Source organism: Sparus aurata, chromosome 17 (genome assembly GCF_900880675.1).
Source record: "Sparus aurata chromosome 17, fSpaAur1.1, whole genome shotgun sequence".
NCBI classification, from domain to species: domain Eukaryota; kingdom Metazoa; phylum Chordata; class Actinopteri; order Spariformes; family Sparidae; genus Sparus; species Sparus aurata.
This window is the reverse complement of record NC_044203.1, coordinates 29,591,047-29,605,066: the sequence shown is the minus strand read 5'-3', so window position 1 is coordinate 29,605,066 and position 14,020 is coordinate 29,591,047. Positions and strand designations below refer to the sequence as shown.

The 14,020-nt window shown below is 38.4% G+C and overlaps 1 protein-coding gene and 1 pseudogene across 2 annotated transcripts; both read left to right on the top strand.

Moving 5' to 3' along the window:
• Positions 1–1,803: 1,803 nt before the first annotated feature.
• On the top strand, positions 1,804–8,863 carry LOC115566720 (sialic acid-binding Ig-like lectin 12; annotated as a pseudogene).
• A 1,752-nt stretch (positions 8,864–10,615) lies between these two features.
• On the top strand, positions 10,616–13,804 carry LOC115568147 (sialic acid-binding Ig-like lectin 12). Of its 2 annotated transcripts, none has more exons than XM_030395256.1 (6): positions 10,616–10,749; positions 11,121–11,549; positions 11,815–12,105; positions 12,320–12,595; positions 12,958–13,051; positions 13,186–13,804. In XM_030395256.1, the coding sequence occupies exons 1-6, from the start codon at positions 10,689–10,691 to the stop codon at positions 13,292–13,294; spliced, it is 1,260 nt and encodes a 419-aa protein (XP_030251116.1). In that variant the 5' UTR covers positions 10,616–10,688; the 3' UTR covers positions 13,295–13,804. The 2 variants fall into 2 exon arrangements, with proteins under 2 accessions (XP_030251116.1, XP_030251115.1); XM_030395255.1 differs by having other exon boundaries at positions 12,955–13,051.
• Positions 13,805–14,020: the final 216 nt, after the last annotated feature.

The window sequence follows — 14,020 nt, the reverse complement described above, 5'->3', positions numbered from 1 at the left end:
TAAAACACATGCAGAACTTTACACAGACATTTTTGACAGCGTTAAACATAAGCCGATTTTTTTAATCAGCACCTGAAATCCTGAGGATCGGTCACTGTTAGAATTAAATGTCATATTAATCACATTTTTATGTAGACAAATCTTTTTTTTTTTTAAATATTGCATCGACAGAACTTGTAGGTGCAGGCTAGAAGTGTCTCTTTTCCTTAAAAACATGATTATGATTATGAATCAATCATTTTTGAATGTTTGTCGAGTCCAATATTATTGTTTTGTTTATATCTGTGTCAGAAATCTTACATTTGGTTCCAGCTTCAAACAAGGTTACGAGCCAGTAGTATAACACAGCAGGTATCACATGCTTTTTGTGTTTCTTCTGCAATAAACAGCCTTGGTTGTTGCCACTTTGTGGTAAAAAAACAAAAAAAATGGGGTTTCATAATACACCCAGCGTACTCTACTGCCCTAATGTTAGCTAGCTAGCTTTAGCAGCATTAACATTAGCTAGCGTGAGCGATGTTAATGTTTGCTTGCTAGTTTTAGCAACCTTAGCAACCTTTGGTAGCTAAGGTAAACAACGTAATCTAGCGTTAGGAACCTTAGCTAACTGCACAAACATGCAACCACCTGAGGGGGCGTATGATTGAACAACAGTGGTGTTGTGGCGTGAATGTCATGGAAGGATGAGATAGAATGACACATTTAGTAGCTGAACGTTACCAATAACACATTTATACCTACCACCTGCCGATAACAAGATAGCTTTAGCCTGCAAGCTGCATGGCTGCAGGGATGGCAGTGTTGCAGTGCCGTTGGCCAATCCACCATTTAGATATCTCGACTATTGGATAGATGGCCATGAAATTGTTCTACATGTAGGGAGACTGGGGTAAGATGAGCCATTTTTCATATTTAGGATCACTACATCAAGGCAATCATTGTTTTGTTGCTAACTAATATATCTGCATATATTTCAGGATGTTGTGCATCCCCTCAAATAAACAGAATGAGTGTAAACATAACTGTTTTGAAAAAAAAGTATGTCGAAAAAAAGTGGACTTGTGGCACAACTTACCCCGACCCTCCTCCCCGGCTCCATCCCACCCCTCCCTCACCTTCTCCTTCCCTGAATAACAGTCACTTCTTCATATTTGTGTATATTTTTATTCATTATACACAATTCAACAGGTACAATATTTATTTTATTATTACTGATATTACTGCTAAACAGTTGTTTTGTAAAAATACATTTCAACATAAGAATACCTTAAAGTGCACTTGGGAAGAGAACATGAACAGCTGTGTTTTTGGAAAGAAAACACTAGAACTGAATCCTTGGTCCAGAATCATAGTTTCTTGGTGTCCTTGCTGACAGTAAGGTCAGTTATGGACCAGTAGCACATTTGAACAATCTGAACTGAAACTCTCAGCCTCTCATCATCCTTCCTTCCTTCCTCTATCTATCCTCTCTGCTACATCTTCGTTAAACTCCTCCCTCCATCTTCCTCTCGTTCCATCTATCCCCATCTCTCCCTCGATCCATCCATCTCCCACCTCTGCTGGGTGGCTGAACTTACCCCTGGCGAAATGGCTGAACTTACCCCTCAGCTACCATTTTGACTTTATTAGTCCCCACAGCTAAAATGGTGTACTTTTATGCTATAGGTTTATGACCTCATGTTGTAGCTTATAGATACCACAATTGATGTATAAAACAAATTTCAAATTATCTATTTTGGTCTAAACACAATTCTCATGAAACTTATGATAGACTAAATTCACTTTCATGAGTGAAAAATTGTTTTTTGGAAATAAATGTCTAACCACTCTACCCATGTGGTTCTTACCTTCACAGACTCCATGAAATGATGCCTTCCTCCTAAATCTTTGTTTTTTACCGTTTCCCAGCAACAAGGGGTGGCTCAATTTACCCTTTGGCTCAACTTACCCCAGTCTCCCCTACTCGGTGCTCAAACCTGACTTCCATCTAACAGCATTACGAGATTGACATTTTTGAGATGTAGGTTATTTAGTCCCTCAAAACAGTGCGACATTATAAAATCAGAATCAGAATCAGAATCAGAAAAACTTTATTGTCCCCTGCAAAAAGCAGTGGAAATTCGTCTTTGACGTGTTCACAGATGTGCAGTTAACATAAAAACAGCAACACAATAAAATAAAATAAAATAGATACAGTGCAAAACTGTTGAATGCATTTAAAATCGGATCATTAACCAGATAAGGTTTGTTTAAGATCACACATCTACTGTGCTCCCCATTTCTTTCTAATGATATTATATAAGAAACATACAAAAATAGCAGAAGCAGAAAAGAAAAAGGAAGAGAGTGAGAGTGCATTAGTGACTGCATGATGAGTCACTCAGAAGAGATCAATGCACAGAGAAGTGAGGAAAAGAGGCAGACGGAGGTAAAACACAACTTTTACCTTATTGAAACATGTGTCTGTGCATTTGTTGAGTTGTTTAATGGTAAATTACTGTATTGTATTAAGGCTTATTATAGCACCTTATTAGAGCAGATGTTATACAACCCTTAGTGTAGCCAAGATAGAGTTGACTGGAGAGGCCTGAAAGCTGTTAATCATATTTTGTCATTATATCACAAATCTGTGCTGTCACCTGTGGAGTTTCCTGTTTCATTGACTGAACTTAATGTCTGTCTTTTGTCCTCTTTTTGTCAAGTGTTCAAGCTTCTGAAAGAGTCTCAGTCATCACATCAGGATGTTTGTTATTATCTGGGCGACTCTGCTGCTCCTTGTCATATGCAGCAATACTGACCAAGGTATGCATCTTTATTGTAACTTCATCTCCCCCTTTTTTTTTTAGAAAATAGAAGAATGAATTTTAAAAAGTAAGTGTTCCTGTACATGTTTACAGCTTCAAACTTTTGGTTGTTCCACCTTGAATTAAGCAGAACTTTAATTGAATGACGCAAAACATCAGATCACATTGGAAACTCTGAAATAGATGCCAAAGGCATTAAAGATGCAGTATCTAGACTTGGGGAAAACATTTTAGTCAAAAAACTACCGTAATTTCTGAACTATAAGCTTTTAGTTTACTTTTTTCCCACGCTTTGAGCCCTGCGGCCTATAACATGATGTGGCTAATCTATAGATTTTTACGGGCTAACAGCCTCCAGGGGGCGCTCTAGCAGGAAGCGCAAGAGCAAGACAGACAGGTGGATGAGATAATGCACCGAGGAAGACGCTAATTTGTGTTTTGAACAGTCATTTTGCGTATCATGCACACACACGAAGAAATGCATATGATGCAGCTTTTAAGTTCAAGGCAATCGATCTGGCTGTTGAAGAAGGAAATAGAGCTGCTGCACGTAAGCTTGGCATCAATGAATTGATGGTTAGAGACGTTGGGGACGGCAGCGTGAAGAACTGACTCAAAGCAAAAAGACGACAAAAGCTTTCAGAGGTAATTAAAGCAGATGGCCCGAACTTGAAAACGTTCTTGAAGACTGGGTGAACACAAAGAGAGCAGACTTGGACACCTGCGGCTTATAGACAGGTGCGGCCTATATGTACACATTTTTTTTCTTTTTAAAATTAGTTGGTGTGGCTTATTTTCAGATGCGCTATATAGTCCGGAAATTACAGTAAATAAACAGTAAACTGAATAAACAAACTGACCTCAAAGGACATCGCAGATCCATACTCTGTATGTATGTGGTGGACCCTGCCACCTTATATTTCTACGTTTGTTTTATTACCTCATTCATATTCTAAAGTTTGAATTTCCTCACAAAAACTACATAATGCCCCTTTAACCTTCATAAATGTGCAATACGTTAGAATTACGTTATGCTGTCTGGCCACTGCTGCTGAAAACACCAATTGAGCAGACCTGTAAGTTATAGTGATATTTATCAGTGATTAGATTTTTTGGTGTGTCTAAAAATCTTCTAGAATAATGTTTCCCTCTTTACTGTTTGTCTCTTTAACAGTAACAAACTGTCAAAATGGATTCTGTTTCACTTTTGATGAAGAAATAACAGCACAGGCCGGACTCTGTGTTGTGATACCATGTTCTTTTATTACCCGTGATGGATATACATCTGAACATATGGTTTGGCGCAAATGTGAGCTGTCTCAACAAAGATGTGCCGATTCAGATGTGATATTCCACACTGAGGATGTTGGAAAAGTTTAGCCTGAGTTTAAAGGACAGGTGTCGCTGTTGGAGCCTAACTTGAGTCAGAACAACTGCAGGATCATCATCAATAACCTCACTGATGTCAGAATCTGGAACATATGAGCTCAGCGTTCATAGTACCAGGACCAGGCTAACAGGTAATGTGGAATTCACAGGGATTTAGATTCCGTGTTAAAGCAACGGTCTCCGTTAAAGGTACGTACATCTGCGGCATATTTGTTTTGTTTTGTGTGTTTTTTTACAATATCAGTTCTAAATATCTATTATCAGTCTCCTTGACTTCTAATTATAGGTGGCAGTATCGACCATGAAAAATCAATATCATTCAACCCTTTGTATTTAATGACCAAACAGTACATACAATGTATTTTTATCAAATAAGAAAAATGTATTTATCCTGCCAGTCCAGATGTAAAATCTAAAAATCTTCCACCTGAATGGAGTTTTCCAAAATGTAAATTTTCTGTGACTCAGGTCCAAATAAGATACACAAGGTGGTATTATGAGATTGTGAGTATAAATAATTGGTAAACACAAATAAAAAAAGCTCAGTACTGTTTTGGGAAACTTCCTCAAACATTGTTTTGCACAAAGTGTTAAGAAATAGAAAGTGATGAGATGAAGGGACAGTTCAGCGCAGAAATGCTGTGAAGAGGAAGCGAGCAGGCAAACAAGGCATAAAGAGGTAAAACACAACATTTGATTTTTGATTAAAATGTCTTCCAGTACTGTAAATGGAAGTTAGTTAATGATTCTTTCTTCAAAATTAATTTGTGCGGCTGCACAATATGAAAAAGAAAATCATATCACGATTAATTTGACAGATATTGTAATTTCCTTTGGTCAGTTCCTGTTTGTTTACTTTACTTTCACTGTGAAATGTGTCCTTTAGAAGGAGAGACTCACTGTGTCAGTCATCGAATCAGGATGTTTTTTCTCATCTGGGCGGCTCTGCTTTTCTCTGTGAGAGGCAGCAGTGCTGACACAGGTATGCATCTTTATTTTATTGTAGTTATGATGCAAAAATTAAAGAGGTGAATACAATTGTCAGCAATAATTTTTCATACATGTCCTCATAAATGTTTTCCTTACATGTTCCAATGTTTTTCTACCTTGAGTTTATCAGCTCATTAGTAATCTCCCTTGCAGCATCGACTGTATTTACCAACTTACTTGGAAATTCTGTGATAAATAGTTATTTAAATGACTTTATTGATTATATGATTGATAAAGAAATATGTTAATTAAATGAGTTAAGCGAAATTAATTAAACAAAATTGCTCAAAAACAGTGGTGTGGTGTCATAATTGAATCCCTCTTGCTGTGTTTATCTTTTAGGTGCATCAGTTGAACATTGTAACTATGGTTTCTGTATCACTCTTAATGAAGGAGAAATATCAGCAGAGGCTGGACTCTGTGTTGTGATACCGTGTTCCTTCAGTACTACTTCTGGCTTTATAACTGAACATATGGTTTGGTACAAATGTGCAACCTAACCGAAGATGTGGTGATTCAGACATGATATTCCACACTAACAAGAACTACAAAAAAGTTCAGCCTCAGTTCGAAGGACGAGTGTCACTGCTGCAATCTAACGTGAGTCAGAACAACTGCAGCATCATCATCAATGACCTCACTGTGTCAGACTCTGGATCATATCAGCTCAGAGTTAATGGTTTGCGGTATTCGTGGTCAGATGGTTACCAGAATGAAGGATTTACATTCTCCTTCGCAAGACCAACTGTCTCTGTTAAAGGTAATGTGGAGCTAAAGCAAATATAATCAGTGACATTGTGCATTGTTATGCCTTTGAACTGCACTAATGTGTATTTATAGTCCTTGTTTAGCTTTTGTGGATGTTTGTGGGCAACCAGTCTGATCTGTAGCATTAAATGATGGAAATCCTCCTTAATGAAAGTCTTAACAGATATCTGTATCTGTATCTTGTTTTTGCCCAAATTTAAGTGAATGATGACCTACAGGCTCCTCACCTGATTCTACTCATGGACTTTCTCCATTTAGATCTGACCCAGAAGCCCACAGTGATGATTCCTCCTCTGACAGAGGGACAGCAGACCACACTGACCTGCACTGCTCCTGGTCTCTGCTCTGGATCTGATCCTACAATCACCTGGACGTGGAAAGGGACAGAAGCGAACAACTCTCACATCACAGGAAACATCACTGCTGAGAATCACAGCTCAACTTTGACCTTTAACCCTTCAGCTGAACTCCACGGCACCAATGTTACCTGTAAGGTCAGCTTCACAGGTGACACAACTACAGAGGAGACAGTGACTCTGAATGTAACCTGTGAGTAGAATGCTTTCATGACTTAAATGTAGTTTGGGGAAATAAATATTGAAATTCTGAGTTTGAATGTCTACTCCAAAATGACACAGTACCCTTTTAAAGACTAGTTAATAAGTGGTGACACACGATTCTCTCGAGTAAAAGTGTGAGAAGGTGAATATAAATGATTGAGCACACACTTGTTTCCACAAAACTCTGCTTGTATGTTTTCAGCGTTTCCGAGGATCTTAAAAAACTCTGGATGTAGAGTTCAGTCTGAGGTCTTAACCTGTGTGTGTATCAGTGAGGGGCTTCCTTTACCCACCATCAAATGGCCGCAGTTGAAGCATCACACTGAGTACTCCGTCATCACCACCACCATCTCAAAGCACACAGTGAACTGCACGGTCACCCTGACTGTTAAGGACCGCAGCAACACTGCTGTTGAGTGTGTCAGCAGCAATAAATACGGGGAAGTAAAACGGAACTTAACCATCCAAGTAGAGCAAGAAGGTACGTGATCTTAGCCAAAACTCTACTGTGGACCACTGCTTTGTGACATTTTCAGCATTAAGACACTAATGTATAATATGTTCTTCTTTGAAAACATGACTTTTCATTGCAAATGTGTATGTAGTTTATTCTAACTCATGTGTTTTATCTGGATCCTGAGTCAGGTATAAAATTCAAGTTGAATGTGTATAAAAGTGACAATTTGTTGAGCTGATTCTATGAAAATTGTTGGTTTGCTGTTTCTCTCTGGCTTTCAGATCTTAATAAAAACTGCACCGACAACTATGATTTTAAGATTTCTGGAGAATTTCACACAGTTCTAAGAAACACACTATCTAAGTTATGTCCTTTCTGACAGCAGATCAGCCTGGACCAGGTGCAGTGCTCCCCTGGGTCGTCGCTGCGTTGTCTCTCATTGTGAATGTCATCTTCTTAATCTGCCTGGTGTTCCTTTGGTACGTTTGATATCAGCATTTATATCATATTATATTATATTATATTATTACCAGTATATGTTTTGAAGTCAGTGTGAATATAGTGGAGACTTTTAGAAAAACACTTCATGTCTCACTGTTTCTTCTCTCTAAAGGAACACAAGAAAAAAGGTGAAACCGAACCAAGAGGACAGAACCTACATGTCGCTGAGGAAAAAGGATCTCTCACCAGAGTATGATGTCATCGGACAACCTCTGAATTGACCGAACCGAACGAGTCAGCTTTAACTGATAACTGATTTTACAACGATGGCATTTCTTAACTTTATTTGCATTGAACTGTTAGATTTTGCTTTTACTGTAGTCCTTTGTTAGATTTTCACGTCATGAACCTTTATTGACTCATGGAAAGTCTACTGAGCTTGCATCATTCACAACAATGTGACATTGTCACACCACACACCTTCACACATTTGTATCATACACACCAGAGTAATCACAGTCATCTACTCTGTAACCAGGATTGAAGTGCTTTGCAGATTTCCCGACTAGTCTGATTGTCTGAAACAGTCACATGCAAGTCGTGTTAGTTAGTATAAAACATTTCATCGTGAAAATGTTCGAGCTGTGTGTTTGGAATACGCTTTGTAAGGTCTGCCTCAAAAAGAAGATATATATTTGAAGTAGGATGTCACCATTTGTGACAATAGAGGCCATTTTGATTTGTTGACTTGTTCAGATATCCTTTGCCATAAAAGAATAAACATGAAAAGTGATTATGGCTACAAAGAACCGCGAAGAGAATTTGGCACAAGCCTGATGCTCAGACCACACATTTGTTCCCATGAATTGGCCACAGACAGACAATGAGTTAAAGGAGCTGAGATATGGTGCTGGGTGTATCTGTCTGTATCCTCAGAGAGATGTTTTACTAAAAGCTGTGTGCCTTGCACTGGGTGGAACTGAGTGAGAGACGTCACTGGGGTGAATGTCTGTCCAATATCCAACCTAAAACTAACTTCATCTCAGTGCCAAATATTAATGGAGCCTACAGACTACAAGTTCAGTAGAGCTTAATTTAATGTAGTTGATGGTCATTTTGCCAACTGGACAGAGAGGTGACAGTTCTTCAGTGTTCAAACAGTGAAACTCCTCCACTCCTCTCTGTGGCTTCGTTCTGGCTTTCCTGATTATCAAGTAATAAGCCTTTGCTGTCAGTAACATTATGTTTTTGCTATAGTTGATGTGGTAAAATACTTTAGTAAAAGCATTTTGTAAAGTAACTTGGTACATTTATTTATTTCTTGTACATTTGAGTTGTACTTTTCCTCATGATTTCCTTCTCATTACACTTCTACTTACACTCCACTACCTTTCAAAGAGGACAATGTCTTAGCCTGTTTTTTCTTTACTGCAATAAATTATTTGACAGCTTTATTTGTGCTAGCAGTTACTTTACGAATTGAGATTTGACAAACACCACACATGAAAAACTTTATAAAGTTCTAAATATCTGTTATTAGTCTCTTTGATTTCTGATTATAGGTAGCAGAATCAACCTTGAAAAAACAATATAATTCAACCCCTTGTATTTAATGACCAAACAGTACATACAATGTATTTTTATTAAATGAAAAAAAAGTATTTATCCTGCCAGTCCAGATGTAAAATCTGAAAATCTTCCACCTGAATGGAGTTTTACAAAATGTAAATTTTCTGTGATTTAAAACTGTGCTTGCGTGTGTATGAAAGGTCAAACACATAGAAACATTAATGTTTTAGGATCTTAAACAGTGATCATTTGACCATCATCACTCAACAGTCACACTTACTGCATATACTGCCTGTGGGGCATCGTTGAAGTGACTGAGGAGCTACAGTATATATGACATACAGTCATTTAATATCAATACTGAAACAAACATACAAAAAATGTAAAAACACTTTAGGAGAAGTCACAGTACTTGTACTGGTCTGTCAGTTTGTCAAGATAAAAATAATATCACACATTTCTAACTTCCCTTTTCAAAAAAGTTTTGCACTATTTCACTGTCATGGAGAGGCTCTAAAAACCAAATAGTATGAACAAATAATCAATTCTTTTTACAATGTTAAAGGTGCAAATTAGATACACACAGTGGTGTCGTGAGATTATCAGTATGAATAATTGGATAAACACCTGCCAGGTTCAGGAAAAGATAAATAAAGCTTAAAGCTGTTTGGGGAAACTTCCTCAAACCTTGTTTCGCACAGAGTAAAGAAATAGAAAAGTGAAGGGAGGAAGGTACAGTTCAGTGCAGAAACACTGTGAAGAGGAGGCGAGCAGGCAAGCAAGGCATAAAGAGGTAAAACACGATATTTGATTTTTGATTAAAATGTCTTCCTGAGCTGTAAATGGAAGTTAGTTAACTAATTTTTTTCGTCATGATAAATGCTTTCTACATTCTTTATTTGGTGGTAATGACGGGGTGGACAGATTCGGGGGGAGTGTTAAAGATGTTGTTGTATTTAGTAAATGATTTTGGGAGCACAACACTGTAATCGTTAAATGTATTTGTTGTATAGTTCATTTACAATATTAAACAGAACAGAGCTCACAAAGTTAATTTACTCAGGCTGCACAATATGAAAAAAAAGTCATATCGTGATTAATTTTACCGATACTTTGATTTCCTTTTGGTCAGTTCCTCTTTGTTTACTTCACGTTCACTGTTAAATGTGTCCCTTAGAACAGTGGTTCCCAACCTGGGGTCCGGGCCCCCCCTAGGGGGGCGCCAGAGATCGCGGGGGGGGGGCGCACAACTTTGTCTGCTCTGAGGTTGTGAGGTTACCAAAATTATATTTGTGCACATTAAATGTATAAAATCCCAATACCACACCCAACTGGATAATCAAAAGTCTTTATAATCCAAATTGAATGTATCTTTGGTCCACATTTAAATTCATTAAGCTATTTATCACCAACACCCCTATGAGGTAGGCAGGTAGGTAGGTAAACTGTGTGTGTGTTTGTGTGTGATACACCTGATGACACAAAAAAGGAAGAAATGTATCTATATACATTGTAAAACAAGGAGAATAACTGTTGTTTATTTTTGCAAATAAAAGTTTGTAATTAATCACTTTATTCTTTCAGTGTATGCGGGTTGGGGTCAGGGGGGCCTGGCTTGTCATTGACACAGGCAAGGGGGGCTTCAAGGAAAAAAGGTTGGGAACCACTGCCTTAGAAGGAGAGACTCACTGTGTCAATCATCCAATCAAGATGTTTTTTCTCCTCTGGGCGGCTCTGCTTTTCTCCGTGAGAGGCAGCAATGCTGACACAGGTATGCATCTTTATTAAAATCTTGTTATGATGCAAACATTAAAGATATGAATACAATCGTTAGCAATAATTTACTTTTTAGTTTTCCCACCTTGAGTTTATCAGCTCATTAGTAACCTCCCTTGCAGCATCTACTATATTTACTGACTTACTTAGAAATTCTGGGATAAATAGATATTTAAATGGATTTCTTGATTACCAAATATATGATTGATAAAGAAACAGGTTAATTACATGGGTTAAATAAAATACTGTCATCTGCTCAAAAACAGAATGTGTTATCTGTCAGCAGAAGTAGCCTTTCTTTATTAAAAAGTGTGGCGTGGTGTCATAATTGAAACCCTCTTGCTGTGTTTCTCTTACATGTCACAGGTGCATCAGTGGAAAGACAAACACAGTGTTACCATGGATTCTGTATCATTCTTTATGAAGCAGAAATAACAGCAGAGGCTGGACTCTGTGTTGTGATACCGTGTTCCTTCAGGACTAGTTCTGGCTTTACAACTGAACATATGGTTTGGTACAAATGTGAACCTGACCGAAGATGTGGTGATTCAGACATGATATTCCACACTAACAAGAACAACAAAAAAGTTCAGTCTCAGTTCGAAGGACGAGTGTCACTGCTGCAATCTGACGTGAGTCAGAACAACTGCAGCATCATCATCAATGACCTCACTGTGTCAGACTCTGGATCATATCAGCTCAGAGTTAAAGGTTTCCGGTATATGTGGTCAGGTTCCCGGAATAAGGCACCTGAGGGATTTACATTCTCTTCGAGACCAACTGTCTCTGTTAAAGGTAATGTAGAGTTACAGCAAATATAATCAGTGACATTGTACATTTTTGTGCCTGTGAACTGCACTGATGTGTATTTATAATCCTTGTTTAGCTTTTGTTGATGTTTGTGGGTAACTAGTCTGATCTGTAGCATTAAATGATGCAACTCCTCCTTATTGAAAGTCTTAATAGATATCTGTATCTGATTGTTTTTGCCCAAATTTAAGTGAATGCTGAGCTTCAGGCTCCTCACCTGATTCTACTCATGGACTTTCTGTCCCATTAGATCTGACCCAGAAGCCCACAGTGATGATTCCTCCTCTGACGAAGGGACAGCAGACCACACTGACCTGCACTGCTCCTGGTCTCTGCTCTGGATCTGATCCTACAATCACCTGGAGGTGGAAAGGGACAGAAGCGAACGACACCCACATCACAGGAAACATCACTGCTGAGAATCACAGCTCAACTTTGACCTTTAACCCTTCAGCTGAACTCCACGGCACCAATGTTACCTGTAAGGTCAGCTTCACAGGTGACACAACTACAGAGGAGACAGTGACTCTGAATGTATCCTGTGAGTAGAATGCTTTCATGACTTAAATGTAGTTTGGGTAAAATAAATATTGAAATTCTGAGTTTGAATGTCTACTCCAAAATGACACAGTAGCCTTTTAAAGACTAGTTAATAAGTGGTGACACACGATTCTCTCGAGTAAAAGTGTGAGAAGGTGAAGATAAATGATTGAGCACACACTTGTTTCCACAAAACTCTGCTTGTGTGTTTTCAGTGTTTCCGAGGATCTTAAAAAACTCTGGATGTAGAGTTCAGTCTGAGGTCTTAACCTGTGTGTGTATCAGTGAGGGGCTTCCGTTACCCACCATCAAATGGCCACTGTTGAAGCATCACACTGAGTACTCCGTCATCACCACCGTCTCAAAGCACACAGTGAACTGCACGGTCACCCTGACTGTTAAGGACCGCAGCAACACTGCTGTTGCGTGTGTCAGCAGCAATAAATATGGGGAAGTAAAACGGAACTTAACCATCCAAGTAGAGCAAGAAGGTACGTGATCTTAGCCAAAACTCTACTGTGGACCACTGCTTTGTGACATTTTCAGCATTAAGACACTAATGTATAATATGTTCTTCTTTGAAAACATGACTTTTTCATTGCAAATGTGTATGTAGTTTATTCTAACTCATGTGTTTTATCTGGATCCTGAGTCAGGTATAAAATTCAAGTTGAATGTGTATAAAAGTGACAATGTGTTGAGCTGATTCTATGAAAGCTGTTAGTTTGCTGTTTCTCTCTGGCTTTCAGATCTTAATAAAAACCCCACCGACAACTGTGATTTTAAGATTTCTGGAGAATTTCACACAGTTCTAAGACACACACTATTTAAGTTATGTCCTTTCTGACAGCAGATCAGCCTGGACCAGGTGCAGTGCTCCCCTGGGTCGTCGCTGCGTTGTCTCTCATTGTGAATGTCATCTTCATAATCTGCCTGGTGTTCCTTTGGTACGTTTGATATCAGCATTTATATCATATTATATTATATTATATTATTACCAGTATATGTTTTGAAGTCAGTGTGAATATAGTGGAGACTTTTAGAAAAACACTTCATGTCTCACTGTTTCTTCTCTCTAAAGGAACACAAGAAAAAAGGTGAAACCGAACCAAGAGGACAGAACCTACATGTCGCTGAGGAAAAAGGATCTCTCACCAGAGTATGATGTCATCGGACAACCTCTGAATTGACCGAACCGAACGAGTCAGCTTTAACTGATAACTGATTTTACAACGATGGCATTTCTTAACTTTATTTGCATTGAACTGTTAGATTTTGCTTTTACTGTAGTCCTTTGTTAGATTTTCACGTCATGAACCTTTATTGACTCATGGAAAGTCTACTGAGCTTGCATCATTCACAACAATGTGACATTGTCACACCACACACCTTCACACCTTTGTATCATACACACCAGAGTAATCACAGTCATCTACTCTGTAACCAGGATTGAAGTGCTTTGCAGATTTCCCGACTAGTCTGATTGTCTGAAACAGTCACATGCAAGTCGTGTTAGTTAGTATTAAACATTTGATCGTGAAAATGTTTGAGCTGTGCGTTTGGAATACGCTTTGTAAGGTCTGCCTCAAAAAGAAGATATATATTTGAAGTAGGATGTCACCATTTGTGACAGTAAAGGCCATTTTGATTTGTTGACTTGTTCAGATATCCTTTGCCATAAAAGAATAAACATGAAAAGTGATTACGGCTACAAAGAACTGTGAAGAGAATTTGGCACAAGCCTGATGCTCAGACCACACATTTGTTCCCACAAATTGGCCACAGACAGACAATGGGTTAAAGGTGCTCAGATATGGTGCTGGGTGTATCTGTCTGTATCCTCAGAGAGATGTTTTACAAAAAGCTGTGTGCCTTGCACTGGGTGGAACTGAGTGAGAGACGTCACTGGTTGTCAC

Excerpts from the sequence above, each read along its gene's own strand:
- LOC115568147 (XM_030395255.1), top strand. The coding sequence starts at position 10,689 with ATGTTTTTTCTCCTCTGGGCGGCTCTGCTTTTCTCCGTGAGAGGCAGC. Across the intron at positions 11,550-11,814 it reads ACCAACTGTCTCTGTTAAAG|ATCTGACCCAGAAGCCCACA; the intron begins GTAATGTAGAGT and ends CTGTCCCATTAG. Across the intron at positions 13,052-13,185 it reads ATCTGCCTGGTGTTCCTTTG|GAACACAAGAAAAAAGGTGA; the intron begins GTACGTTTGATA and ends TTCTCTCTAAAG.